A 24,911-nucleotide genomic window follows, 5' to 3' on the forward strand; every position below is an offset into this window, starting at 1 on the left:
CTCAGTAATTAGTTTTCATCTATTTTTTTTAATTTAAACTAAAAACATTTTGTAAATTATCTGCTGTTGAGAACTTGTCTGTGTTGAGTGCATGGTTATTGTATTTTAGACCGCCTACTTTGTGTCCGCCGTGTGTGACATCTGGTTGTGTGTGCAGGAGCAAAGTAAACTATTTTTCAAACCGTGACTAGGGCCCTTTCTGTGAGAACCACATTTATTCAAATATTTCTTACAGATTGACATGTACTGCAGACTATCCCAACAAAGGCCTTTGCACACGATCTGCATGATTCAGTGCAGACACAATCATTGCCTGAAGTGGATTTTATTTGTTTATTTAAATATAAATCAACGGTAGCATTTGCATTTGATTTTTTTAGTTATCCAAACACAATTGTTCATGTTTGACAGATGAATATAAACCCTGAACAATTAGAAATGCATTGTTCACAACAACTTTCAGGTGACATTCTTCATTATGTTACTGATGAACACTGAAAATACATTCAGTCCATCCCCAGTGCCTTGCTACTACCTTCCTCACTTACAGCCTCTTCTGCCAGGAGGATGGGTTCTGAGACCCCCTGGTACCTCCTTCTCAGCCACATGAGGCTGATTCACCCCATTACATTATTTCCCATCTGTATTTCCACCTTATTCCTTTCATCATGCATTTCCTTAACTAAATGTCTGTGATTATACATGAGTGAAATCTGTGAGCCTACGTATGAGGTCACCAAGGTCAGGACCTCAATAGTTCGTCTTGAGGGAAAATAAAAAAAATGTAACTAAAAAAACTTTTGTAAATTATTTGCTGTTGAGAACTTTTCTGAGATAAGCGCATGGCTATTTTATTTTAGACCTCCTACTTTGTGTCCGCCATGTGTGACATCTGGTTGTGTGTGCAGGAGCCAAGTACACAATTTTTCAAACCGTGGCTAGGGCCTTTTCTGAGAGAACCACATTTATTAAAATAATTCTTACATATCTACATGTACTGCAGACTATCCCAACAAAGGATTTTGCACACGATCTGCATGATTCAGTGCAGACACATTTATTGACTGAAATTCTTTCTTTATTTAAACTACTACTATACTTTTAAGACAACATTTTTGCTGAGCCTTTTAATGCTGGAAGATCAGCCAAGTCAGACGTGAAACTTTTTTCAGGAGCCAAACGGGAGCATTTCGGGCGATGACAATGGTTCCAGAACTTAACAATTCTTTCTCTGACAACTCAACGACAAATTTAAACTATGAAGCGTGTGGAATTCCACTCTCATTACCAGGGGTCATTATACAGTATACAGACAAGGAATGACTGTCACCATTCAGATTCCTTACATGGTTGTTTGCCTCCCAGCCAACCTTTGGGTGATGTGGCTTATAACTCACGGAACAAAGGATTCATTGGCAGCTGAGCTTTTCCATCTAAATTTGGCAATATGCGAGACCCTTTTCCTGTTGGGGCTTCCTTTACTATTCTACTGCTTGTTTGACCCTGCTGGTAGTGACCCAGTTGCTAAATACCTGCTTTTGGAATTTTTCAACGTTAACATGGTTCGGCCGACCCCTGTTCCAGTGTTGCATCTGTGTGGAGCGCTACCTGGCTGTCATTCACCCTTTGACCTTCATCAGGTAACCAAAAGCATTGTTCTGGTTCCAGTGAAATTAGCCTTAACTGCTGAGGTTGTGTTTGATTCGATACAAACCACATACTCTGTTGTATCATGTGATTTTTTTTACAGGTTCAAGCCCTTGAGATTCAGAGTAGTCTGCAGTGGACTGATGTGGGTCGCCGTAACAGTCATCTCGTTGAGCATTGGGAAAGTTGATGAACCATCAGGCATTATTACAATCAGCTTTTTCATGACACTGTCTGTAATTGTGTTCCGTTTGTCAGTTCTTTGGTCCTTGAAGCAGCCAGGGCCAGTAGAGACAGAGAGGACAGCGGGTAACAATATTAAGAGAAGAGCCTTCAACATAATTTCATTGAATCTGGGAAATCTTTTGGTTACTTATTTGCCCACCATGGTGATCTCATTTTTGAAAACTATTTAGTCTCTGAATATCTTTTTTTATCTGTTTATTTCTGCTATGTGTCAGACAGTTTTGGGTGGGATTGCCCAACCTTTACTTCATCTGCAAAAGGCTGGGAAACTGCCTAGGGCAGGGGTGCCCAACCAGTCGATCGCGGTCTACCAGTAGATCGCCGACAGATCCCAAGTCGATCGCAAGGGGTGAAGAAAAAAAAAAAAAAAAAATGTTTTTTTTTTTTTTTTTTTTTAATGAAATTAAATTTGCGCGGGACATATACGCGCGGTAGCGCATGTGCTGTTAACAGCAGTTGAAAGCCGTCAACAGTAGTTACACACTCCTATACGTTGGTATGGCTGAGGGGAAACAAGCTAAGACCTACCATTTTCACCCTGAGTGGGAGGAAGATTATTGATTATCGTTGAGAAGGTTCCGTGCGCAGACGGAATGAAACCCCCACTGAAGTCCGTTGGTTCACGATACAATCCCCCACCCCCCCCCCCCCCCCCCCCGTCAACAATTGTTCTCTACCCCCCCCCCCCCCCCCCCCCCCCGCTTGAAGGTAGGTTTGCTGGTAGATCTCGGGAGGTTGGCTACTTGAAAAGTAGATCTTGGGTCAAAAAAGGTTGGGCACCCCTGGCCTAGGGCATGTGTTTTTACGGCAGTAAAACCATAGTGGAAAAATAAAAATAGATACAGGAACTCGTTATAACAAGATGTTTTCTCATCATGAGATCATTTTCTGGGTATATTGAGATATTTTCTCGTTAAATTGAGATATTTTCCTCTTAGATTGAAATGTTTCCCCGTTATATTGAGATCTTTTCTCGTTATATTGAGAACTTTTTCTGTAAAATGTACATATTTTCTCCATATATTGACATATTTTACTGTTATAATTACATATTTTCTCGTAATATTTACATATTTTCTCGTTATATTGTGATAATTTCCTGTTTTATTTTGTTGTTTTTTGTGTATTATTTGCTTGTCAAACATATAAGTTAACAAAAACATAAATAAGATTTTATCAGCTTAAAATGACTTGGACATATCCGTAGTGAATGCTGATCGATAGTGACTTCAATAATGTTATCAATAAAATCACTTCCTGCAACTGATGAAATCTATTAATAAAAATGCCGACCGGCCCTTACATCTCTTTGTTTACAATAGACACTACAAAAACCGCTCCAACTCACACTACGAGCCGAGCTACATTAGTTCAACCCGGTATCGAGCGATTTCGTGCTCATGCTCACGTAAATTAATCTATTGAAATCATCCCAGAGCACGATTGTCAGACTTTTTGCGTTCTACACAGAAAGGAAAGTAAACCCATATATTTTGAATGGGAGTGTTTCTGAAACCTTTTTCTGCTACACAGAACTACTTTTGAACCAATCAATTTCAATCGGGAGAACAATTAATGGGACAAAGAACTTAAGGGATATTTAGCATAGAAAAAACATTTGTGATTAATCGCGATTGCTCGCGATTAATCGTGAGTTAACTATGACATTAATTATTTAATAAATTAATTATTTTAATCGCTTGACAGCACTAATTTAAATATTTAAATATATATATATATTAGCACAAAAAGTAAGGAAATTTGTGTTTGGTTGATTATTTCTCTGTGGTAACACTGCTTTTTGGCAATAAATCTTATACCGTTAGAAAGCCTGTTTAGTTCCCTTTCAAATGGTGCCCCATTTGTAAGGAACATGCATTTGTGGGATGAGCAGCAGCGCTGAGTATGTGGGTTGCGCCCATGAAAAATTTGCCAAATCTTTTCTGCCATTGCCAAACAGGTCATTCTGCCATTGACTCGTTTGGTTTGGTGGATTGGATGATTGAAGTTTGAGGAAACAAGACATATTGCCAATTTAACAATTTATTCATTTCACAAACAGGAGCCTCAGTAGTGTGTGGAAGAACCATACACAGCCACAACAGCCTGGCACCTCCTCCTCATGTTGGTCACCAGCCTGGTCATACACTGCTGTGAGATGGCATCCCATTCTTCAACCAGTATTTGGTCATACACTGCTGTGAGATGACATCCCATTCTTCAACCAGTATTTGTCACAAGTCAGCCAACGTGGTTGTGTTGGTCACTCTGGCACGAACAGCACGCCTAAGCTGATCCCACAAGTTTTCAATGTGGTTGAGTTCAGGACTGCTAGCAGGCCATTCCATCCTCTCCACTCCCACATTCTGGAGGTAGTCTCTGATAAACCCCGCCCTGTGTGGGCGAGTGTTGTCATCTTAGAAGATAGAGTTCGGTCCCAGACTGTGGAGATATGGGATTGCCACTGGTTGCAGAATCTCATCTCTATATCTCTCTGCATTGAGATTGCCTCCAATCTCAATGCAGAGATTTTCCAGTGAGGGAGATGCCGCCCCACACCATCACACTGCCTCCACCAAAATATGTTATTCTATCGGTGCAGCCATCAGCATAGCGTTTTCCACGTCTTCTCCACACTTTGCCCTACGATCCAACTGCCGTAGGCAGAATCTAGACTCATCACTGAACATAACGTTCCTCCACATGTTCAGGTTCCAGTGCACGTGGTGCAGACACCAGCGCAAACGGGCCTGACGGGGAAGGGCAGTCATGGCAGGACTTCCTAAAGCCCTATGAGACCGGGTATTGGCTGTGTGTAGTGTATTCCGGATTGTCTGGGCAGACAGCCGTCGGCCATATCGTCCTGCAAACCTTGACTGCAAATCTGTAGAAGACAGCCTACGGCACCTAAGTGCTGACAGGGTGATGAAATAGTCGTCTTCTTGGGACGCCAACTTCGCGGCCTGTTTCTGATATCCCCCATTATATGGAACTTGGCCTTCAGTTTGGAGAGAGAATTATTATTATTATTCATGTTTTTACATAGTTTTGAATGATGACTATATGCTCTGTAAGGTGACCTTGGGTGTCTTGAAAGGCGCCTCTAAATTAAATGTATTATTATTATTATTATTATATATATATATATATATATATATATATATATGTCGCAATACCTCTTTTTCACTTCCGATACCGATACCAAAGCTTTGGCTATATGCCGATACCGATATCAGTCCGATACTTTGTTTGACTCTTGAACAAATAATAATAATAACACAGTATATGGAAGCACTTTGCTCATGATTGCCAATAAGCCACCCAAGAACATCTCACTTAATAAAAGTTTAATGCCTTTAATTAAGTAAAAAGAGTTCAAATCCCAAATGGAGTAAACAAGGTAAACATTCACAATATTAAAAAAATGTCATATGGTTGGAAACATATAAAGGGAAGAATTAATCAAATAACTAAAGTGATAAAGTTTGAATTCATTTGAGATGAAATATAGAATAGCTGAGCTGTTAAAAATGATAGTTTGAAATGGTTTAATCAAGTCATTTGCGTGTGAGTGTCTTTGTGTCTCATCAAATGTAGTAACCAGGAAAAGTGTTATTAATGTTATTCTTTCACGTAGTTTACAGTTTACTACTGCTGTCCGAGTTTGTGTTCCCTTCTAAAGCCAATTACACACTTACAGATCCCTGCCTCCATTAAAAGGATTGGTCAAAACAAATGTAAAGCGCAAAATACTGAAATGCCCTGTTAACCCAGATTTGAGCTAATCAGACTTTAGATGTCTATATAAAGTCAGATTGGTGAGACTAATGCATTGCTAAATGTGTCCACAGATAAGTTTGTTTACTGAGCTCTGTATACCACCATTATGTCTCACACACATCAGGCAGGCTTGATGGGACGCCGAACAGCAACTGTAGTAAAAGTGATTCATGCTTTTCATCAACCTCCCCGACAGGCTGTGTTTGAGCCCCTGTTCAATGTGCTGTAGCCGTGGTAACGGCAGCAACAGGACCAGGAACATCATCATAACTACTGGGGGAGTGTTTGGATGCGGGTCTGTGGATTCATCTTACGTTTTGATAGATTGACCCCAGGGTTCTCGATTTGTAAACACTAAAAGAGGCAGGCTCGAATCAGAAAATAAGTGAGAGCAGACAAGAGGACTTGTTGGAGAAAGCATGATAAATGAGTGACTGAGATGGATAACCGGTGAGTAAAGTATTGAAGAGACCATAATTCTGTGTTGTTAGCAATTAATTGGCCACCTCCGCTATACTTTCAAATGCACAATAAAATGACAATCATATTAATGATGATAATACATGATTAATGATGTTACAGTACTACATATAGGCTATATACAATCTATTTTTGTCTGACATAAATTGTTCCATCACATAAACTACATCTAAGGCATTGTGAGAAAGAACAGGCATACACCCAAGGTATTTCATCTCTCCTGCCCTGGCCCCCGGTTCAACAGTGGCCCAACCCAGTGACCCATCAGGATAACGCCAACCCTGAGCCTCCTCAGAGTCCTCTGGGGCCCAGGGGCCACCGAGGGCCAGAGAAGGTGCCGGCTCCCAGAAACAATAGAGGAGACTGTGTCCGGTCGGCCAGCGCCCGGGCTGAGGCAGAAGGCGCCCCGTAACCATTGTTCTGCCATCCCTCTGACAACCAGTGATTTAGCACCGGGGCTGCCCCGGGAGCGTTAGGGGAGGGACAGCAGTGTGTGTGTGTGTGTGTGTGTGTGTGTGTGTGTGTGTGTGTGTGTGTGTGTGTGTGTGTGTGTGTGTATGTGTGTGTGTGGGGGGGGGGGGGGGGGGGGGTCAGAGTGAGTGAGGCTCCAACCCCTCCATCCGTGAGATGGCCGAATGAATCATGACTGACCCAATGTTGGGCCTGAGTCTGGCCTCTCCGTATCCCCCCCCCACCCCCCCCGAAACCTAACCCAGCCCCCCATCCACCCCCATTGCCCTCACCTCTCTCTTGACAAACATGACAAATCTGGTGTTTATTTACTTAAAAAGACCTGGAGAAGGAGCTAAGGGGGGGGGGCGGATAAAAAACAGTGTAAAATCAATACTAACTTAGCAGTTCTTGCCCTGCTGCGGCCAGTCAGGAGTGTAATGAGGGCCCCAGGCGGCGCGGGACGCAGCTGGCTGACCATCGGGAGCAGAGGTTGAAGGAAAGACTTGCAGGAAATACGAGGCCACTACCGAACGCATCTTCAGTTCAATCCGCTATTCATTCGAGCGTTGCCGTCATATCGCCGGGTTATTAATTAGCCGTAAACACAGCAATTTAATATTTTTCATGTGATTCTGTAAACAGTGCGGGTGTGCTGATGAGTGATGCCTTCGTCCCGTCTATAACACAGCAGCCACGGCCCGAGGTGCTGTCGGCGCATGCTTTCTGTCTGATCCGGGGGAGATAAAAATGTCTCAGAGTTGGAGTTCAGAAAGAGGATCATTGCATGTCTCGGAGAGCCCCCCAGGCTCGGGGACAGAGGGAAAACAGATAAGGAATGCCCCCGGGGGGACGAGAGGCTGGGTGGCCGCCGGCGGGCCGAGCCCTCAACAGAAACAGCAGCAGCAGCAGCAGCAAACCATCAGGGTCTGTGTCATAGCCTACATCACGTCAGCCGCCCATTCCATCTCACCACGGGCAGGGCATACACGCAGCATTGGCCATGGATGAAAGTGGTAGAAAATGGGAGTCATTGTAAACCATTTTCTGGAGCCCCGGAGCCCACCCCCCCCCCCAGCAACCAAACCACCAGCACAACCCCCTCCATCTCCACCCTCTTCTTCCACAGTTCTCTTGAAGACAAATGGGTCTAGGGTAATGACAGAGTGCCTGGTCCACAAATCAGCAGCGGCCAGCCTGCTCGTCCGCTGCTTCCTCCTCCTCTTGCTGCGGCTCCGGCGCGCCCCCCCTCCTCCCACCCCCCCCTCGCCCCTCCTCAACCTCAGCCCTTCCATTAGTCATGTGCACGCGGGCAACAGCAGCCAGCAGTCGTAATTAGACAAGGACAAATCGCCAGCCACGGACACGGACGGGTCCGGCCACTAAATAAGGCCCCGTTTCCATACCGACCAAGTGGGCGGCGAGCTGGACCAAAGAGATTGGGGTATAGGAGACTGGAGCTGGGGAGGGGCGGGTACTTTTCAGCCGGTGCTACACTGTGGTCTGGGCCCTGCCTGGCCACTCATTCGTTTCCTTACAGGTCTGTGGCTCAGAGCCTCCTTGCCTACCGTATATCCCCACTCTTGCCTATGCATCCTCATCGTCACAAACACTTAATCGGCTCCAAGATGGAGCCCAGTGGTGCTGATGTGAGTGCCAGTGTAGGCAGTACACCTGACTCTGGGGTCAAAGTGAGAACATGATGGAGCAAGATGTCAGTAAAATGTATACTGCAATTTATCATATGTATAATTTAATTATTCCATTCTCTGAAATTATCATTTTGAAAAGAAAATATAATTTTGTTGACCATAATGGGTTAACATAATTTATGTGAACCATATGTATTGCCTTCCACATGGATTATAATGCTAATAATGTAGTGCAGGAACATAAACAGCACGTTGTGCAGTTTATCCCTTTACACGGGTAAGTCGTTTTGTAAAAAAACAGCTTTGAGGTTTATTCAAAATAATTGCTCCTTACAATACCATTACATAAAAGGAAATTGTACTGAAGGTCAGTATTATAGATACCCTATAGATAACATGAGTAAACCCTATTTGATTTTCTTTACCACTTAATCGCATTTCAATTTAAGAGGTTGCAGTTTAACCAACTCTTAAATGATAGCGTCTGCATTACAGAGTAACATTTGTTAAAAAACATTGCAAATACTTGAAAGTTCAATTAGTGTTGTTTAAAGTGGTCAAACTGTTCATAATTATTTTTTTATTGCATATTATTTGTCCAGACGATTTCTTGAAAAACCTGAAGCCTCTGCTGCTATCCATCTTTTATGCTCGTTATAACTAACTTTGTTCGTTTCAACATGGCTCAGGATCCAATACCATTAGTAGGTGCAAGCAAAAAACCTTCCAGGAATCAATGTTTATATGGGTTCAAGAGAAACGTATAGGTTAAAAATGCAACAGAGCTAGAAACCCCATACTGCAACTCTCCCTCCCACACCAGTCAATGCAGGACCACTACGTCACTTGTTTTTGCGGTTGTCAAACCCAACTCCAAATAAATAAATTAAGCAAGTAAAGCGAAGCAGGAGCTATAAAGAGGTTTCAGGGTACATTAGGCGTAACATTAGATGGGTGGAATTAGCAAAAACGAAAAACCATCAAATCGCATTACACACTGCCAGAGAAACTAGCCGTCAACAAAATATAAATTAGTGCTATATCAAGGTGGAGCGGGCTGAATCTCCAGAGGAGTATCAGTAACAATTGTTTTGGCCAGGTCAGAGCTGCACCCCGCCTGCTCCCTTGGTGGAGCGGGGTCGACCATGAACTGACCGCCACACACACATACATACATGGCATGCTCCAGCAGAGCAAACTTTATTGATCTCCATCCTAATTTTCTAATTAGTTTTTTATTGGATTTCATAATCGTCATCAGGACACATCAAAAGAAACCCGAAACCCCAGCAAGATTTTCTGCCCTCCTCGACATAATTTTTCGAGTTTCATTTTTTTTTTCTCAAATGAAGCCATGTATTCAATTTCAACACCCCAGCTGTGAGAGCAACCCTCTGCTTTTTTTTTTTGCTTCACTTTTCCACCCCAACTCCTTGGACAGCAAACACTGCACAAACACACCATTTTTCCCATGTGCAGTAAGTGATGTTTAGCATCGCACATTTTCTGCATGATCTGCTGCTATTTGTCACACTCCTGCTCTCCCCCTAGTCGCCCCTACTTGTGGCGTTCCTTAAACACGCGCAAGGAAGCCAGAAGTGCCAAAGAAAATAGTTAAGAAACATTGTCCCTTGCCGACAGTTATTCTGGCCACTGAATTATCAGTGTCCTCTTAGTGTCCCTTATAGGCTTCCATGGCTCAGGTTAATTCATGGGGACCAAAGGAACTCTAGCCACCCCTCGACCCATCCATTAAAGGGACGGAAGGAAATAGCCGTTTTTACACGAGAAAAAAAACAGCATGATGGAAAATGTATTCAACAATTTTCGGAACTGAAGACGTTTGCCACCTGGCGATATTTCCCAGCACATGTAACATAACACGCCCTCCACTATCCTGTCACACTGTCTCTGGGCCCTGGATGACACCAGTTAGTGGGTATTTTTTTTAACACAGGAAACGTGGTTGTAGTCCCAGTGTACTGTAAAGCTCTGAGATCATCAACGCGCTGAGAGATTCAGAGTCCAACCTGGGGCCATAGTTTCCAGGAAATACAAAGTTTGGCCGTGAAGCGGTCATTACAAATATTTGTGTGTACCATTGAGAGATTGATGACTCATGAGGAATGAAGAATATCAAAGCGGTTAAGAGACGAGGAACATTAATATTCTCTTAAACGGAACGGGACCATTATCACGTCATGATAAACTAAAAACTACAGACACAACTGTCAAATTAAAAGGAACGGGTGTTCATTGGGTAGTCCGATGGCTCACTATTGCTTCAGTCACCCTCAAGAAAACCATTCATTCTTAATTTCTAATAATGCAATATATAAATCAGAGACATTGCTTTGGTGCCATTACTATTGCAAAACCTTTTGAAATCTCCTTGGTGAACACGGCTGTAAATTACAAAATATGTTACGTTTTGGCAGGGACAGCAGCTGTAGCAGAAGAGTTAAAGACTAACAAATTTGGTAAAAGTAATTCTCCAAGTCTATACAAGCCAGGTTGGGTTTTGGCCTCGATCCTTGAAGTTCTGCCAATATGCTAGGATATTGTCCTCTACTACTTTTCTCTTTCCCTGCACCCCTCAATCACCACCCTCGGTCAGTATAAGGTGTGTAACGGGGCCACAGGTCAGTGGAAGGGGCTTAAATCCCGGTGAAGATGTTCTTGGCCTTGATCACGGTGCCCATCGATCCCTGGCTGATTCCCACTCAGATACGTCTTATTTTATTAGTGGCTTCGGCCTTCTGCCGCCCAATTTCACTGTGATCAATACCAACATCGGGATAGCCCATATTTTTCTCACTTTTAGTGCCTTAACACTGTTTAACCGTGTCACCTGATAAACGGCACGCCCTTCCCAAACACTGATTTCCTATTGATTTCTCCTTCATTCTACCATTCCTTCCTTCGTCACTCTCCCATTGTTTTTATCTCCGCTTGTCTCCCTCTCTTCTCCTCACTCAATGCCTCGCCTCCCCTTCCTTCGGTAGGGGAGGGCGCTATGTCGGCCATTTTACTATCCTCTCAACCACAGTCACTCATTCTGTTGATGGTGATGGTGAGCTCAGTCATGCCAGGGCACCTTGAAATCATGTGCTTCATCATCGCTCTTAATGAGAATAAGTGAAGTATTATCCAAATGCCACATCTATGGTTCATGAATAATTCGTAACACGGCAATCATTTAAAACAATTGGAAGTCTCTCGTGGAAAGTTCTCGCTATAAGTGAAAAATAATTGCTCATAGTTTCTAAAAAAAAGAAGTTGACATGGCATTAAGGGTTCATAGCGTGCCATGTACTGTTGTGCTAACCTGCAATGTGTGCATGCATACAGGCACCTATACCATGTATCTGTGCACGCAAGCATGGATGTAAGGGTGGCCAAGTATCCACAGAGCACAATATAGTGCACACAATGCAACAGATGCTATGACAACCTGGTAGGAGACAGCTCCATCCATCATCAGTTGTAGCCCTGATGATCAAAGCAGGGGCTGGACAGGAGAGCAGCATGCACTGGGAGTTCCAGCAGGCAGCATAGAGTATCTGTGTAAGACACCCTGCAAATGTAAGATCTAATTCAAAATTAGATTAAAAAGTTACGAGTGGATGACATTCCTGAAAAATAGACATTCCTATTGTTTTTTAAATTATGTAAGATATAGACCTAAATATAGGTAAGAGTTATTGCTGATAGTCAACTAATCATCCATATCAACTAAAGCAAATATTATAAATTGACTGAGATTATCTGTCCCTATTACAGTTAGAACTGTAAAATGAGGCCCCACAACATCATGTTATATATTATTATATTGTTTAAGCGGCAGGGCCTGGCTAAGTCAAATGCTATCCTTTTTAATACTGAAACATTTTTAACATAGTATGAAAGCACATGGTTTACGGATGGAAGAAAAACAATTCCAGGTCTCTACAAACAGTCGTATAAACAGCCTCTGTAAGAAGATCCACTAACACAAGGTGACATATTTTATTAGTCCTCCACCCCTGCACTGTAACAGTGGGTTACGTGATGAACTGACATTTACAGGCAAGTTACACTGAGAGGGAGGTAGCCCGCTGAGGAACTGACCATGAAGGCACGATACGAGAGTGGGTGAGAGCAGAGACTTCCTAACACAAACGGAGAGGGTGCAGGGAGCTCCCCGAGAGAAGCAACCAGCATTTTGAACAGCGTGATTTTTTTTTTTTTTAATACTGAGCACATCTGCACCAGGTCTGTATCAACGGCCGCGACCAGAGAGGAGCTAGAGCACCAGCTAGTGTTGGCGGAGCTTCACCGCCTGTGAGCGCGCCTCACACCCAACACATAAATCACGAGCAGGGGAGTGTAAAATTCAATCGGCTCCTTCCATCCATTTCACGTGAAGCAGACTGAAGGCTGGCCTTGTAGTGCCTGAAAAAGAAGGGAAGAAAGTGGAGGGGCTGGGGGGGGGGGGGGGTTGTGTGCAGGGAAGAGGCGCTCCCTACACTTCATCAGGACCCCTACTTCATAACAAATGGAGTGTCTCTACGGCGGAGGAGTGCCATCAGAAACACGCATTCTCTCTATCCATTTAATTCCGGCGCTGGAGGAAGGGTCAGGGAGGGGAGCAGTGGGCGCGGGGTTCTGTTCGCCGCCCGGCGCTTTCCCAGTCACACAGTAAACTACCTTTTAGGAATTGTTTCTCAATAAGAAATGATCAGTCCATTTATCTGCACCAGGCGGGCCTGTCTCCTCACCCGGACCTCCAATATTTTTCGTTTGACCTGATCAGGGCTATAAACTAGGCCGAGACACTTTCAATTTGTCACCCGGGGAGGCCTCTGCAATTCCAGGCTACTGATTGCATCCTACCTAGCAAATGTAAAAATCACTCCCCTGCTTGAATCTTCTTTGTTTTGGGGGCCGGGGAGGGGGGAATATTTTCAGCCAAGCTGTATCCTGTTTTCATGGAATGATATTATTTCACGTCCATTCGTGTCATGAATGCGATGACGCTTTTTGTTTTTTAGAGCTGCTGTTCAGATATATGATATTGATTTGGATTTATGAGGTTGTTTGGTATCGTGGATATCAAATACAATTGCATACAGGTTTTATACCTTTTTTTCCTGCCTGGTCTGAAAATTTGCTTTTTAGGAATCAAATTTGGGTAACCTCATTAAACAGTTTGGGCTGACTGAAATTAACTATGAATGGCTGTTCCTTCTTGATCGTCATTATCCACATTAGTAATGATCGTGCCATAACCAAAATGTAGAATATAGTCAGGTCTAAATGAAACATTCTGTGCTATTTGCCTGCGTGCTAAGTTACTTATTTCGAACTTGCAACAGTCTTGCGCTAATACATTTGGTTAATATGTGGTCAAAGAAGGTGGCCAGATATTTGATATTTTTTGGAACAAAACGTCCCAACAGAACATTTTGACCTTCCCCAGTTCTTATCCAACATTTAAAACTGTTAGCCTGAACACGTCACGCTTGAATAGTCACCAAGGAGAGAAATATTAACCTGTTTGTTTTCTTTCAAAACACGTATAAACTTTGAACAGGGGTAATTACAATTCACACCTGACTTCCTTTCCCATTAAACCACCAGAAACAGTTAAACATTCCTTAAATTAGATGGAACATGTCAATGATTTTTTTGAAGCACTGAAACACCAAGGGAAACAGTCATCCCCATACACACAACCTGTTCAAATTGCTGCCTCGTTCAAACCACATGCCCACTATTAATCACTGATACATCCGGCTGTCATGCCTGGTATCATGGCCATCGTTGCACAGCCATAATGGCCAACTGAGTGGAACACAAAAACACATGCAGAAATTTCATCTATATTGTCTTATACTTCCATATAGGCGATAGTGATATTTGGACTCACTCAGGTCAAATCCCCGCTCGTGTTCTGAATCGTCGACTGCTGGGCTTCAACCTGCTATGCTTCCAATGGATCCTGTAATAGCAGCAATAATACAATATCAATGGCGAGCACTGAAGGAATTAAGCTTTGGTGTGTAGTACATCTGCATGATTTATTGATTATTTATTTGCAATGTGCATTTCTAAATAAGTGAAATTACATTACAAAGAGTTGGAATGTGTGCTAAATTGAGAATGTAGGCCCTGCTGTACCTGCTTTTCAATTCCTAAAAGCATCTTTAGGAAGATGCATTACTGAGGCAATAGCACAACTAAATGGTTATGGTGTGGGACTGTGAACTGCATTAACACAAATTCACACATTTTCCACTGGACATTAGATTGAATCCAGTAGCATATTTCGATTTTACTTATTTATTTGTCCCAATAGGAACATAAATTATCATCGGCTTTGTTGGTTTAAATTCACATTGTGCACCACCTGAATCAACAGGCGGTTTAAACTAGCGATACAGCTCACATCATGTGAAACAGTTTGTGTTGGTTTTACACAGCAGCCATGTGTCCATAGTTGAGAAAGTTGTTTTTGTTTTGTTGGTTTGAGTTTGAAAATACCTTAGAGTTGCAATTTACAATTTAAAATATTGCTGCTGGGCCTGGGCCCCACAAAATGAACATCATAACGAGTAGATAATCGTACTTCCGGATTCATTATCCCGGATCCACGTGGTGTAAGGACCTATATATGAAGGTATTTTCGGCATGGCTTATTTTCGGCAGAGTGGATGACCCCCTCAGAAACTCCTTGCAAACGTTGATTAATTTAATCAAATTAATTTAAAAAGTAAATTTAGCTGAATAATGCTTTAACCACATTTGACATAAAACTGGTAATCAAGCAGCATGCCTGGTCATCCGTAGCCCGTTCTGACTCCAGCTCATTGGAGATATAGCCTACTATACAAATATGACGACTACATCAACATTATTTTCATGTCTAAACCTAAGTAAACACCGAAATACATCCCTAATAGAAAGGGGCTCAGTGGAGTCGAATACTAAATTATAATTCTGATTTAGACTAGATTATTGAAACCTTTACGTCCTCCTCGTCGGGAACGCTCCTTCCCTTTCTTGCAAAGTCCAACATTGACACCCCCTGGATAAGTAAGGCACTGCATGCAAACAACAGTCACAGCATCCACAGGCATACCAAAGACATGGGAACACCTCAGAGCATGGACATACGACTTTATTTGATGGTGTATTCAAGAGATGATAGGGAACAGAGCGCTTTGTCAAAGTTAAACAACTACATGGTTTTAAATGTTATAGTTTGGCTGCATACAGATTCTGGGTACCAGCACAAAGGTTAATGAATCATTGTATACGACTGCTATATTTGTGATTAATCTATACACTGATTTCCAATATATTACTATATATCACATGCAGTAATTCCTCAGATTTCTACTTATCTAATCAGTTCAAATATTTCATGAAATTGTGTTGTCCTTAAATGTTTAACGGTCTCACTTGATCTAGTTATTTCAAGAATACGTCATCTAAAAAAATCATGCAGGCATGAGTTCATAACGTTGTGGAGTTTACTTGACAATTTCACTTTTATGAACCAAATGTAACAATACAAGAACTATTTCCTTGCTCAACTGATTGCTTTCAATTCCTTAACCCAACATTTTAACTGAAAATATTTAAATTAAAAAAACAAGGATAAAAGAGAAAAAAACATGAGGTAGGCATTCTTTAAAAAAAGAAAAAAGGATAGAATAACTAAAGATGAGGTTGATGCCTCCTGGGCACCTCCCGTTGGAGGTGTATCACCCACTGCCAACTGGGAGTAGACCCCCGTGGTAACCCAAGGATGCCCTCAAGGGATTCCATCTCCTAGCCTGCCTGGGAACACCTAGGGGTCTCCCTGGAGGAGCTAAACTAGGGGAAGTTGCCGGGGGAAACGGGCACCTGGACTGCGGCTGTACCCGCCCTAATGCCACTGTTACTAAAAGTGGAGAACCAGTTTTCAAAAAGATGGATGCATGAACGGATAGCAAGAAATGTTTTAATCAAAAACGTTGTCATCAATCCTGACAACACGAATGGAAATGCAAAAATGTATTTGAAGTAAAAATAAACAATACAGCAAGAGGGGACAAAAACATAAATGCTACTTTCTTTCTGATGCTGTTCAATGAATGTATAAGTGGATGCAAGCACAGGAACAAATGGCACTTCATTTTGGTTTTTGAATTCACAGTTTTGTAATTCAAACGCTCAAGTTTTACCTTCACATTCCATTTGAGAATAGAAAGTGAAATATGGTTGATAAAAAATTGGCACAGTGTGGTATCAAGGCTACTTTGATTGAGATAGCCAGTTGTACACTGACAACAGTTTGAAAACAGTAGTCCGAAGGAAAACAACTCATTCACATTTGTCATTCAATCAGGGGTCATCACATGAATTTTAAAACATTTCCAGCCACAGCAAGAAACATTAATGTGTTATTAAGGGACAATCAAATTAAAGATGATAAGCTTCCAAAATTTTAAAATGAAAATTTGCTCTGCATCGCAAACGAAAACCAAACAGAAACAAACAACAGAAAGAGGCACCCAGTCTATGCGGCAAGATAATAAAAAAATAACTCCCTCAAAAGTAGAAAATCCAAACAATCTGATGCCCTTAATTTTTGTGCTGCACTGCAACAGGAAAATATACAGCTTTATGAAACAAAGACGCCAAGCTCTAGGGAATAGGTCAGTCTCTTACAGAGCTGTCATTGAAAACACTTATTACTATCTACAGGTATGTTTGGTCGCCACTATCTGACCACATCTGAAAGGACACAAGTAAGGCACATCCTGAACTCCTGCCACATCCAACAACTGACCAAATCACAATCAGACACTCCGCTGGCTTCTAGACAAAATAACAAAAATAACTAAAACCGCTTACAAACGTAAGCAAATCACCAGTGTCCAATCTAGCATGGCCAAATAGGGCCTCCTTTGTGGAGGGGCATGACTGTGCAGATGAACAAGAAGTTACGTTACATGTATATATAAACAGGAAGATGGGTGGGGGCACAGTGGTGCTTTAACTGTGGGGATAACTGTGGTCTTCATGGCTGATCTGGGTAGGTCTCAGAGAACACGGGATCTCTTACTGGCTAGTGACCCATGCTAAAGGAACACAGAGAATAATGTATGTGGTTAGAATCAATGCATGACACAGTGGGGAGTCCACCATTAAATACTAACAATATGACTGGATTATATCTGCAAAATGGGTTGGAATACTTAATTTCTTTGTTTTTATAACTGCATTTGTCCCATAGGATCTATTTAGGAACAAGCTCCACTATATTTAGTAACAAGCTCCAAAAATATTTATTTCGAACATATATCATGCAGTGTTTCCCACAGACCAGGTAGCAATGTGTGGCCGGGGGGGACGGGGACGTAGCACGTGGACTGCTGGGGGGGGGTATAATATATAGAAACTATAACCGCATTTCACATTAATCGCAATTATTACACGGGTCTTCTCAATGCCATGGAACGCTCCGTTCACTTGCATGGGCCCATAACAACTTCCGGCGGTGAATTATATTTGATAATTCACCGTTGCTAAGTATAATCATGAGTATAATTGACCGCTGTCAAGGAAAACAAAGGATTTTTTGCCTCTAATGACGTCTTTGGTATCAATCCGCAAGTACCGGTAACTTGTCAAAATGCCGGTCGAAAATGACCGGCGTTCTATACATTATCCCTTACATATCCCGCTGCTTCGGGTTTGCCTTTGTAGGCACGTTGAGAGGAGGAGCGGGCGAATCCTCTGTCAGTGCGTGTGCATGTATGATACGCGGGTTTATCCAATAAGTGGTACCTGCGCACCATTGGCATGTATGCGCACTTGTCTCTGTGTGCGTGTGTGAACGAGAATGACAGGGAGAAGGAGTGCTATACGGAGATTAATGAACGGAACGATATTTATATTAAAAAAATCGCTTAAAAAAGAATCAATTTGTGGCGCTCGGTGTTGATTCTGTGGCGCTGTGCCACACATTGGTCTATGCATGGGAAACACTGTCATGACTATTTGTGTGTTTTCCTTACCTTGGCTTGCTTGTAAAAGTGTGGGGCCAACTCAACCAACCAGGTGGACTCCACAGCAGTTACGTCACGCATGTAGTACTTTGCCGTCTGCACCACTTCATTATAGACCACCCTAAGAGCAACATGTCGAGGAACATAAGATAAAAGTTAAGTGACACAAATCCACTGAGTTAAAATGTTAAACAGGTTCAAACTAATTCCCTGTATGTGTAAGTGTCTCTGTTCAATATCCTAAGAGAAGGATATTTTTCCTCACATGCTCGAGATTAGCATGCTATTTTGGATCACAGATTCTCGAGATTCTCGAGAGTGGACACCATTATATCCAGAGATTGTAGAATGATTCTAGGGTTTAGCCACATTTCACAAATTGGTTCAGAATTAAATTTGATGGCTTCATCCGGTATTGATCTAACTGAGCTAGGATGGAAGTGTAAGGAGCAGGTTGTTGATTGTTTGAAAAGATACAAAACATTATCTTTTCAAAAAGGGAACTTCAGGGTGTATTGACGCCGGTATCAATAGGATCACATAAAGAATGGTTGCGAAAACAATCAACAGCTTGACATCCATTATAGCCTATCTGAAAGCTAAAAGAGGAGGCAAGCAAACAAATCACTGAATCCAATTCACAAATAATGGTGTCTACATTCTGGAGTCATACTAGACAACCTGTGGACAGGCCCATGGGTCCAAAATAGCAACCCTATCCGTTAGAGCCATGGATATGACGAGGCTGATGTTTGCATGCTGTGCCTAATGCCTTTAAGGTGTACTGTGTGTTCTTACCATTTGGGAGGTTTTTCACCGTACAACACAGAACTTGGGTGGATGTGAAGCTCACGGTCATCCCTTAATGTCCTGCAGAGAGTGGAGAGCAATGAGAGTAAATATAGATTCCTGTCAAACGATTATAAGAGTTGGAACGCTAACACACGACTAAGAAAGACTCGCCTGTAGGAACCTGAATGGTGAATCCGGGCTGCGTTGGCAAAGAACCCAGCAACGATGCACCTAAGGATCACGTCTGGGTCGCCTGTGCGACAAAACAAAAAAATACCATGAGTTACACCACCCATCACTCCGTGCACCGATCAAATCACACACAAGTTCTCTCTCACACATTCAAACAGACATGAAGACACACACGACATACCTTCGCTGGAAGTCCGCGGTACCTTGAACTTGTTCATGAGCCGTCTGAGCTGCTCCCTCACAGTGATGGCGCGCAGGAGGCCCTTGTAATTGAGGAAGTGCTCCTGGCACCATTGGGAGCTCTTCTGGTGCTGCAGAAGGAAGCATGGGGGGTGGGTAGGTAGGTAGGTAGGTAGGTAGGTAGGTAGGAATACTTGTAAGCTTTAAAAACCATTTATTATTTTGTCATCAACGGAGAGGAGCTCGTTGGAGCAGGCTAAGGCCCAATCCCATTTCTGCCCCTTACCCCTTCCCCCTCCCACTTACCCCTCCCCCTTGTTTTGAAGGGGTAAGGGGAAGGGGTAAGGGGCAGGCATAAGGGGTGGAAATGGGATGAGGTAGAAATGGGTAGAAATGGCATTTCTACCCCTTACCCCTTCAAAACAAGGGGGAGGGGTAAGGGGAAGGGGTAAGGGGTAGAAATGGGATTGGGCCTTAAGTGTACGTACTTTGATAAAAGCTTCGTACACGTTCAGCATGGTGAGGTGGTCTCCTTCGGCAACTGCAAACTTCCGGTGCTCACGTGCCTGAAAAATGAGATGTGCGTGTCAGGTGTGTGTGTGTGTGTGTAGCAATATATAACAATTATTTATGCAAGCAATGATTCACTTACAGCCACTTTCTTCTGATTGGATGGCACCACGAAAATATTTTGAATCTGCATCATGGCCGCGATGGTTACAATCTCTTTGGAGCAGCCGTAATTCCCTGCCTCCAAAAGCATCTTGGCAAACATGGGGCTCAATGGGAACTCTGCCATCCGTACCCCCATAGGGTCAGTCAGACGTCCATACTGGTCCAGACCTGAGCACAAGATCACAGATGCACACCAGGTTTAAGGCCATATAATGGAAAGGAGTTTCAAGGTTGAATATGTTAAGGTAGATGGAGGAGTTAACGCATGCACGCTGCTATTAAAGGATAAGGACAGAGGGAAAAGGGAATTCCCTGGGTGGGATGGGAACCTCATGCTTGAACAGAAGGGCTTAAAACCTTATCTTAATAGTCCCTGCACCATTGTGCTGCCCTATTTGTCTCTCACCTCCGAGAGCGTAGAGCAGTTCAAGCGCTTGGATCATGGACTGAGCTGGAGGAGGCTGCATGAGGAGAATAAAGTAGAGCAAGTAAACAAAGTATGTTGATGCGTTTAGTTTCACCATGGAAGTCATCATAATAATGGGGTCTCAATATGCTGAATTTATTTTCCTAAGAAAGCAATCACAATGAAATTAGCTTTCACAAGGCACATCCCAGCCTCGCTTGGGATGCAAAGCGGGTTCCCTTACAGAGAGGAAGCTGAAGCGCAGCACGTTGTCGATACCGAGGGCTTTGAGCTGCAGTATGACGGGGGCCAGATTAGTGCGCTGCATCTCTGGCACAGTAGAGGCTGGCAGCTTCTCATAGTCCTCCTCTGTTAAAAAGGCATATGGAGGTGGACAGAATTTGATGAGACAGCACAGGGGTAGACACAATGTGACAAGACAGAGCACACACAACAACAAACGTGTAAGGCATGCTTATTCACTGCATACCTGTGTATAGTCGGAAGCATTTCCCAGAGCGGTTGCGGCCAGCCCTGCCAGCCCTCTGGCTGGCCGAGGCCTTGGATATGGGACTGACCACCAGGGACTCGATGGCAGTGGAAGGGTTGTAGGCTCTCAACTTCACGAATGCACAGTCAATTACAAACACAATGCCGTTGATAGTGATGGAGGTCTCCGCTATGTTGGTGGCCACAATCACCTGAGGGTACAAATAGTCGAGGTTCAGATTGACTGGATTGGTTTGGAGGTTACAATGCTATACACAAATTGTGCGGTGAGAATAAAACAAGCTGTGAACAAACATACATCATTTTGAAAACAACTATAGCAAATCTGAATGAACAATAGGTGCGGAAAAATAATCCATGGAACTAGTACACCAAAGGAAGCGTTCACCTTGCGGACAGTGGGTGGTGCCCTCTCAAAGACCTTCATCTGCTCAGCGTATGGCAGTCCAGCGTACATGGGCATCACCCGCAGATATTTCTTCATGCCGTAACGTGACAGAGAGCGAGCCTGTTCCTGGAGCAGAGAAACCACCTTCTCCACCTCTTCCTATTAAAAAATAAATAAAAAATAAAAACCACAAGAATATTTAAATGGTTATGAAAGATAAAAAAAATACCTTATCCAGAGGAGATAGATCATGGCTACTAACCTGCCCAGTGAGAAAAGCAAGAACATCTCCATCGTCTTCCGTTTCATGGATCTTCATCACAGTTTCCACCGTGGCCTTCACATAGTCTGGTACAGGACTGAAGAACCAAACAAAAACAGCAGACAAAGGGGTTTAGCGACAATACTGCCTGCAGTTACCTACAAAAAGGCTGTTATTCAGGTTGGCAGTTCCTTGAATACCTGATGGTGTAGAACATGTCCACAGGGAACGTGCGACCTTCTACTGTGAGTATACCACACGTGTCCTTGTTAGGATCTGCAGTCTCGTTCAGGTTGAAGAACTCTTGGAATTTCTTCAGAGGAGGAAAGATGAAGCCAATAAAAGATTTGAGCATACGCAAGCCAAAGAGAAAAAAACACCCCCTTAGCTATTCTGTCAAAACTCCACTAAACAAATGCGGCAACTCGATACAAGTGATAATAATTGGGATGACGTTTATGTCCAGATGAACAATACGTTGTGCTACATCCACTTTATTTGACGCAAACCGTGCCAGATAATATCTTGCCTGTAGATATCTACTGATCTCTTGTGAAGGCATTGCTTTGAGCTCCGTCTGGAGGGCGTAACAGTGCAGCTGTTTGGAGGGAACATAATCACCTTGGCATCCAGTGTGGCAGAGGCGACGATCAGTCTCAGGTCTCGCCGCTTCTTCTGAATCTATTCCAGGTAGGAGAGGATCGGCAGCCAGGGACATTGAATGACAGGATGGGGTGATGTGAGTGTTGTTGACTGAACACGACGATAATTTATTTGTGCGGCAGTATGCAGTATGAATGTCCAAATATCAATGTTACCTTCTTCAGTAATCCAATGGCGATGTCCGTGTAAAGGGTTCTCTCGTGGGCCTCGTCCAACATCAACACGCTGGGAAAAATTAACACAGTAGACTGTATGGGTCAAAAATGGCTTTTCTCCTTCAGTGCAATGCTCCTGTTTAATAATATATAAGGCTACCTGTATTTTTTCAGAAGAGGATCAGCCATCATCTCACGTACCAGCATGCCATCTGTTAGAAACTAAGGAAGACAGGCACGAATAAGCAAATACTCTGATGAACAGATATCACATATGTCAGAAGATGAATGACATTCAGAAGGAGTAATACCTTGATTCTGGTAGCTTGGGGATCAGAGCAGTCATCAAATCGGATGGTGTATCCCACCTCGTGTCCCAGGAGGGCCCCCCTCTCTTCTGCAACACGATTAGCCACCTACCAGAAGATGGACAGACACATCTTAGTCAAGTCCGTTTACGTTATTTTCAACCTGCATCTCAATGAACATTAACAGGTGATTGGTGAGTTTGACAGGGCGGCAGTAGCTCAGGAGATACAGTGGGTTGGCTGGTAACCAGCGAACGATCCCCAGATCTTCCTAGCTGAGTGTCAAGATGTCCCTGAGCAAGGCACCTAACCCTAACTGCTCCCGACGAGCTGGCTGTCTCCTTGCATGACTGGCACTGCCATCGGTGTGTGAATGTTTGCATGAATGGGTGAATGTTTGGCACATGTGACGTTCATGTGTCTTCGAGTTTAAAACCTTACAGAAATGGCTGCGACGCGGCGGGGCTGTGTCACTCCGATGACTCTTCCCTCCGCTGCCCAGCCAGCCTCCAGGAGGTACTGAGGAGAGGAACATCAAAAGGGCAGGGAACACAATGAGAACAAGAGCGACGCGGGAAAGAGATAGACTCAATGAATGAGTACAGCAGGCCAGGCATGAAACAGAAAAGTTTGGGCTCATTTGTTCTGAACTCAAAAGAGAACACAAAGCATATTTTGAAGGTTGTGTTGATACACAATGGGGAATACGCCGGTTGAAGGACACGATTCAACTGCTGCATTGGAGAGCACTGCGGCTATTTTCGTTTGGTGCATATTCTACGTAGGAACATCTGAATCTTGTTGAATCCGGATGCATTCAAATGGTTCAGGGTTCAAGGACCACAACTGAATCTAGAGCTGTACAAACCTGAGGAATTTGTGTGGTTTTTCCACATCCTGTCTCACCGACGATGATTACTGTCTGGTAGCTCTCCACCAAGTACAATACGTTGTTTCTGTGCTGGAAACATATTTTAGGGAATATATGAATAGAATATATTGTGTCGAAGGTACAACATACAGTCACACAAATGAGTTAACTAGGTATTTTATCCATTTAATACTATTGGATAGTTGTGGGCAACCTTAAAGACAGGGAGTTTCTGTCGTTGCTTTTCTATGGAGAGAGCAGTATGCGGGTTGAATATGACTGGGGAACCGGTGGTCTCAGACGTGAGCTCCCGCTCCTCTGTGATCCCTGGTGCCTCTGATCCTGGTGGAGCAGAATGGGATAGTATATGGTTGATTGAGCATCATTGTCTTTTTTCGATTACAGCTACTGCAACAACACAGGGAACTGAAACAGTTTAAGCATTTATAATTGCGTACATGGATACATTTCACATTAACTATTAAATAAATACGTGCTGTGTTGCTCGTTTATAAGTACAGCATGCCATTTGCGATCAGCATAATGGTATGGTACACAAAAAAAATCAGCCAACAGAAACAGCACCACTGCCATTTCATTGTAAACCTTCATACTTTGAGACCTCTTCTTATGACACAGTGCAGTCCTGCATTGCTACTCTGTCGAGGCAGCGGAACCCATTGATGAACTAGCTGCAGTCTGCATATCACGCAGCAACCACCGAAAGGTGCGTCATAGGGACTGACGACAGTCCAATAAGTCACAGAAAATGATTAACTGCTAGATATAGAAACAGAAACAATGTATTTATGCACAAAATGCGTGTTTTGCCTTACTTACCCGGCTTCCAAAATTTCATCGTGGAGAGGGGAGTCGCCATTTTGGCTCTACGTCACATATTTCTCAATCGGTCGGTGACGTCACATGTCGGGATTTCGAATTTTTGAATGTCACCCAAAGACTAGGTAGGCCTACGCATAATTCTACTGAGTGAGCTGAAAAATATAACAATCATGCTTCGTCATTTTACTTTTTCAAAAGGCTTATATTATTCAACGAACCATGCTTAGGACATATTTCAAAAATATTGCCTATGGGGTTAAGTCAAACGAATTAACAATCAATCACAGACAATCTCCTGGAAAATGGAGGCTACACGAAGCCTACTTTATTGTGATATTTCAAAAGAGCCCAGTCAGAAAATACAATCC

The 24,911-nt window shown here is 43.1% G+C and overlaps 1 protein-coding gene and 1 long non-coding RNA gene across 2 annotated transcripts; both read right to left on the reverse strand.

Moving 5' to 3' along the window:
• Positions 1-3,671: 3,671 nt before the first annotated feature.
• LOC130382397 (uncharacterized) lies at positions 3,672-14,871 on the reverse strand. The gene is made up of 3 exons (XR_008895565.1): positions 14,781-14,871; positions 14,167-14,238; positions 3,672-4,891 (listed from the first exon to the last, which is right to left on the reverse strand). It is a non-coding gene; the product is annotated as an uncharacterized LOC130382397 (long non-coding RNA).
• A 1,354-nt stretch (positions 14,872-16,225) lies between these two features.
• Positions 16,226-24,639, reverse strand: dhx35 (DEAH-box helicase 35). Its single transcript, XM_056590127.1, has 21 exons — positions 24,541-24,639; positions 23,915-24,042; positions 23,698-23,790; positions 23,271-23,348; positions 22,833-22,937; positions 22,682-22,743; positions 22,522-22,591; positions 22,325-22,384; positions 21,904-22,016; positions 21,704-21,800; positions 21,442-21,600; positions 21,034-21,244; positions 20,788-20,912; positions 20,544-20,598; positions 20,115-20,305; positions 19,951-20,028; positions 19,464-19,593; positions 19,262-19,343; positions 19,097-19,168; positions 18,308-18,419; positions 16,226-17,368 (listed from the first exon to the last, which is right to left on the reverse strand). The coding sequence occupies exons 1-21, from the start codon at positions 24,578-24,580 to the stop codon at positions 17,330-17,332; spliced, it is 2,100 nt and encodes a 699-aa protein (XP_056446102.1). The 5' UTR covers positions 24,581-24,639; the 3' UTR covers positions 16,226-17,329.
• Positions 24,640-24,911: the final 272 nt, after the last annotated feature.

This window comes from Gadus chalcogrammus, chromosome 1 (assembly GCF_026213295.1).
Source record: "Gadus chalcogrammus isolate NIFS_2021 chromosome 1, NIFS_Gcha_1.0, whole genome shotgun sequence".
Lineage (NCBI taxonomy): Eukaryota > Metazoa > Chordata > Actinopteri > Gadiformes > Gadidae > Gadus > Gadus chalcogrammus.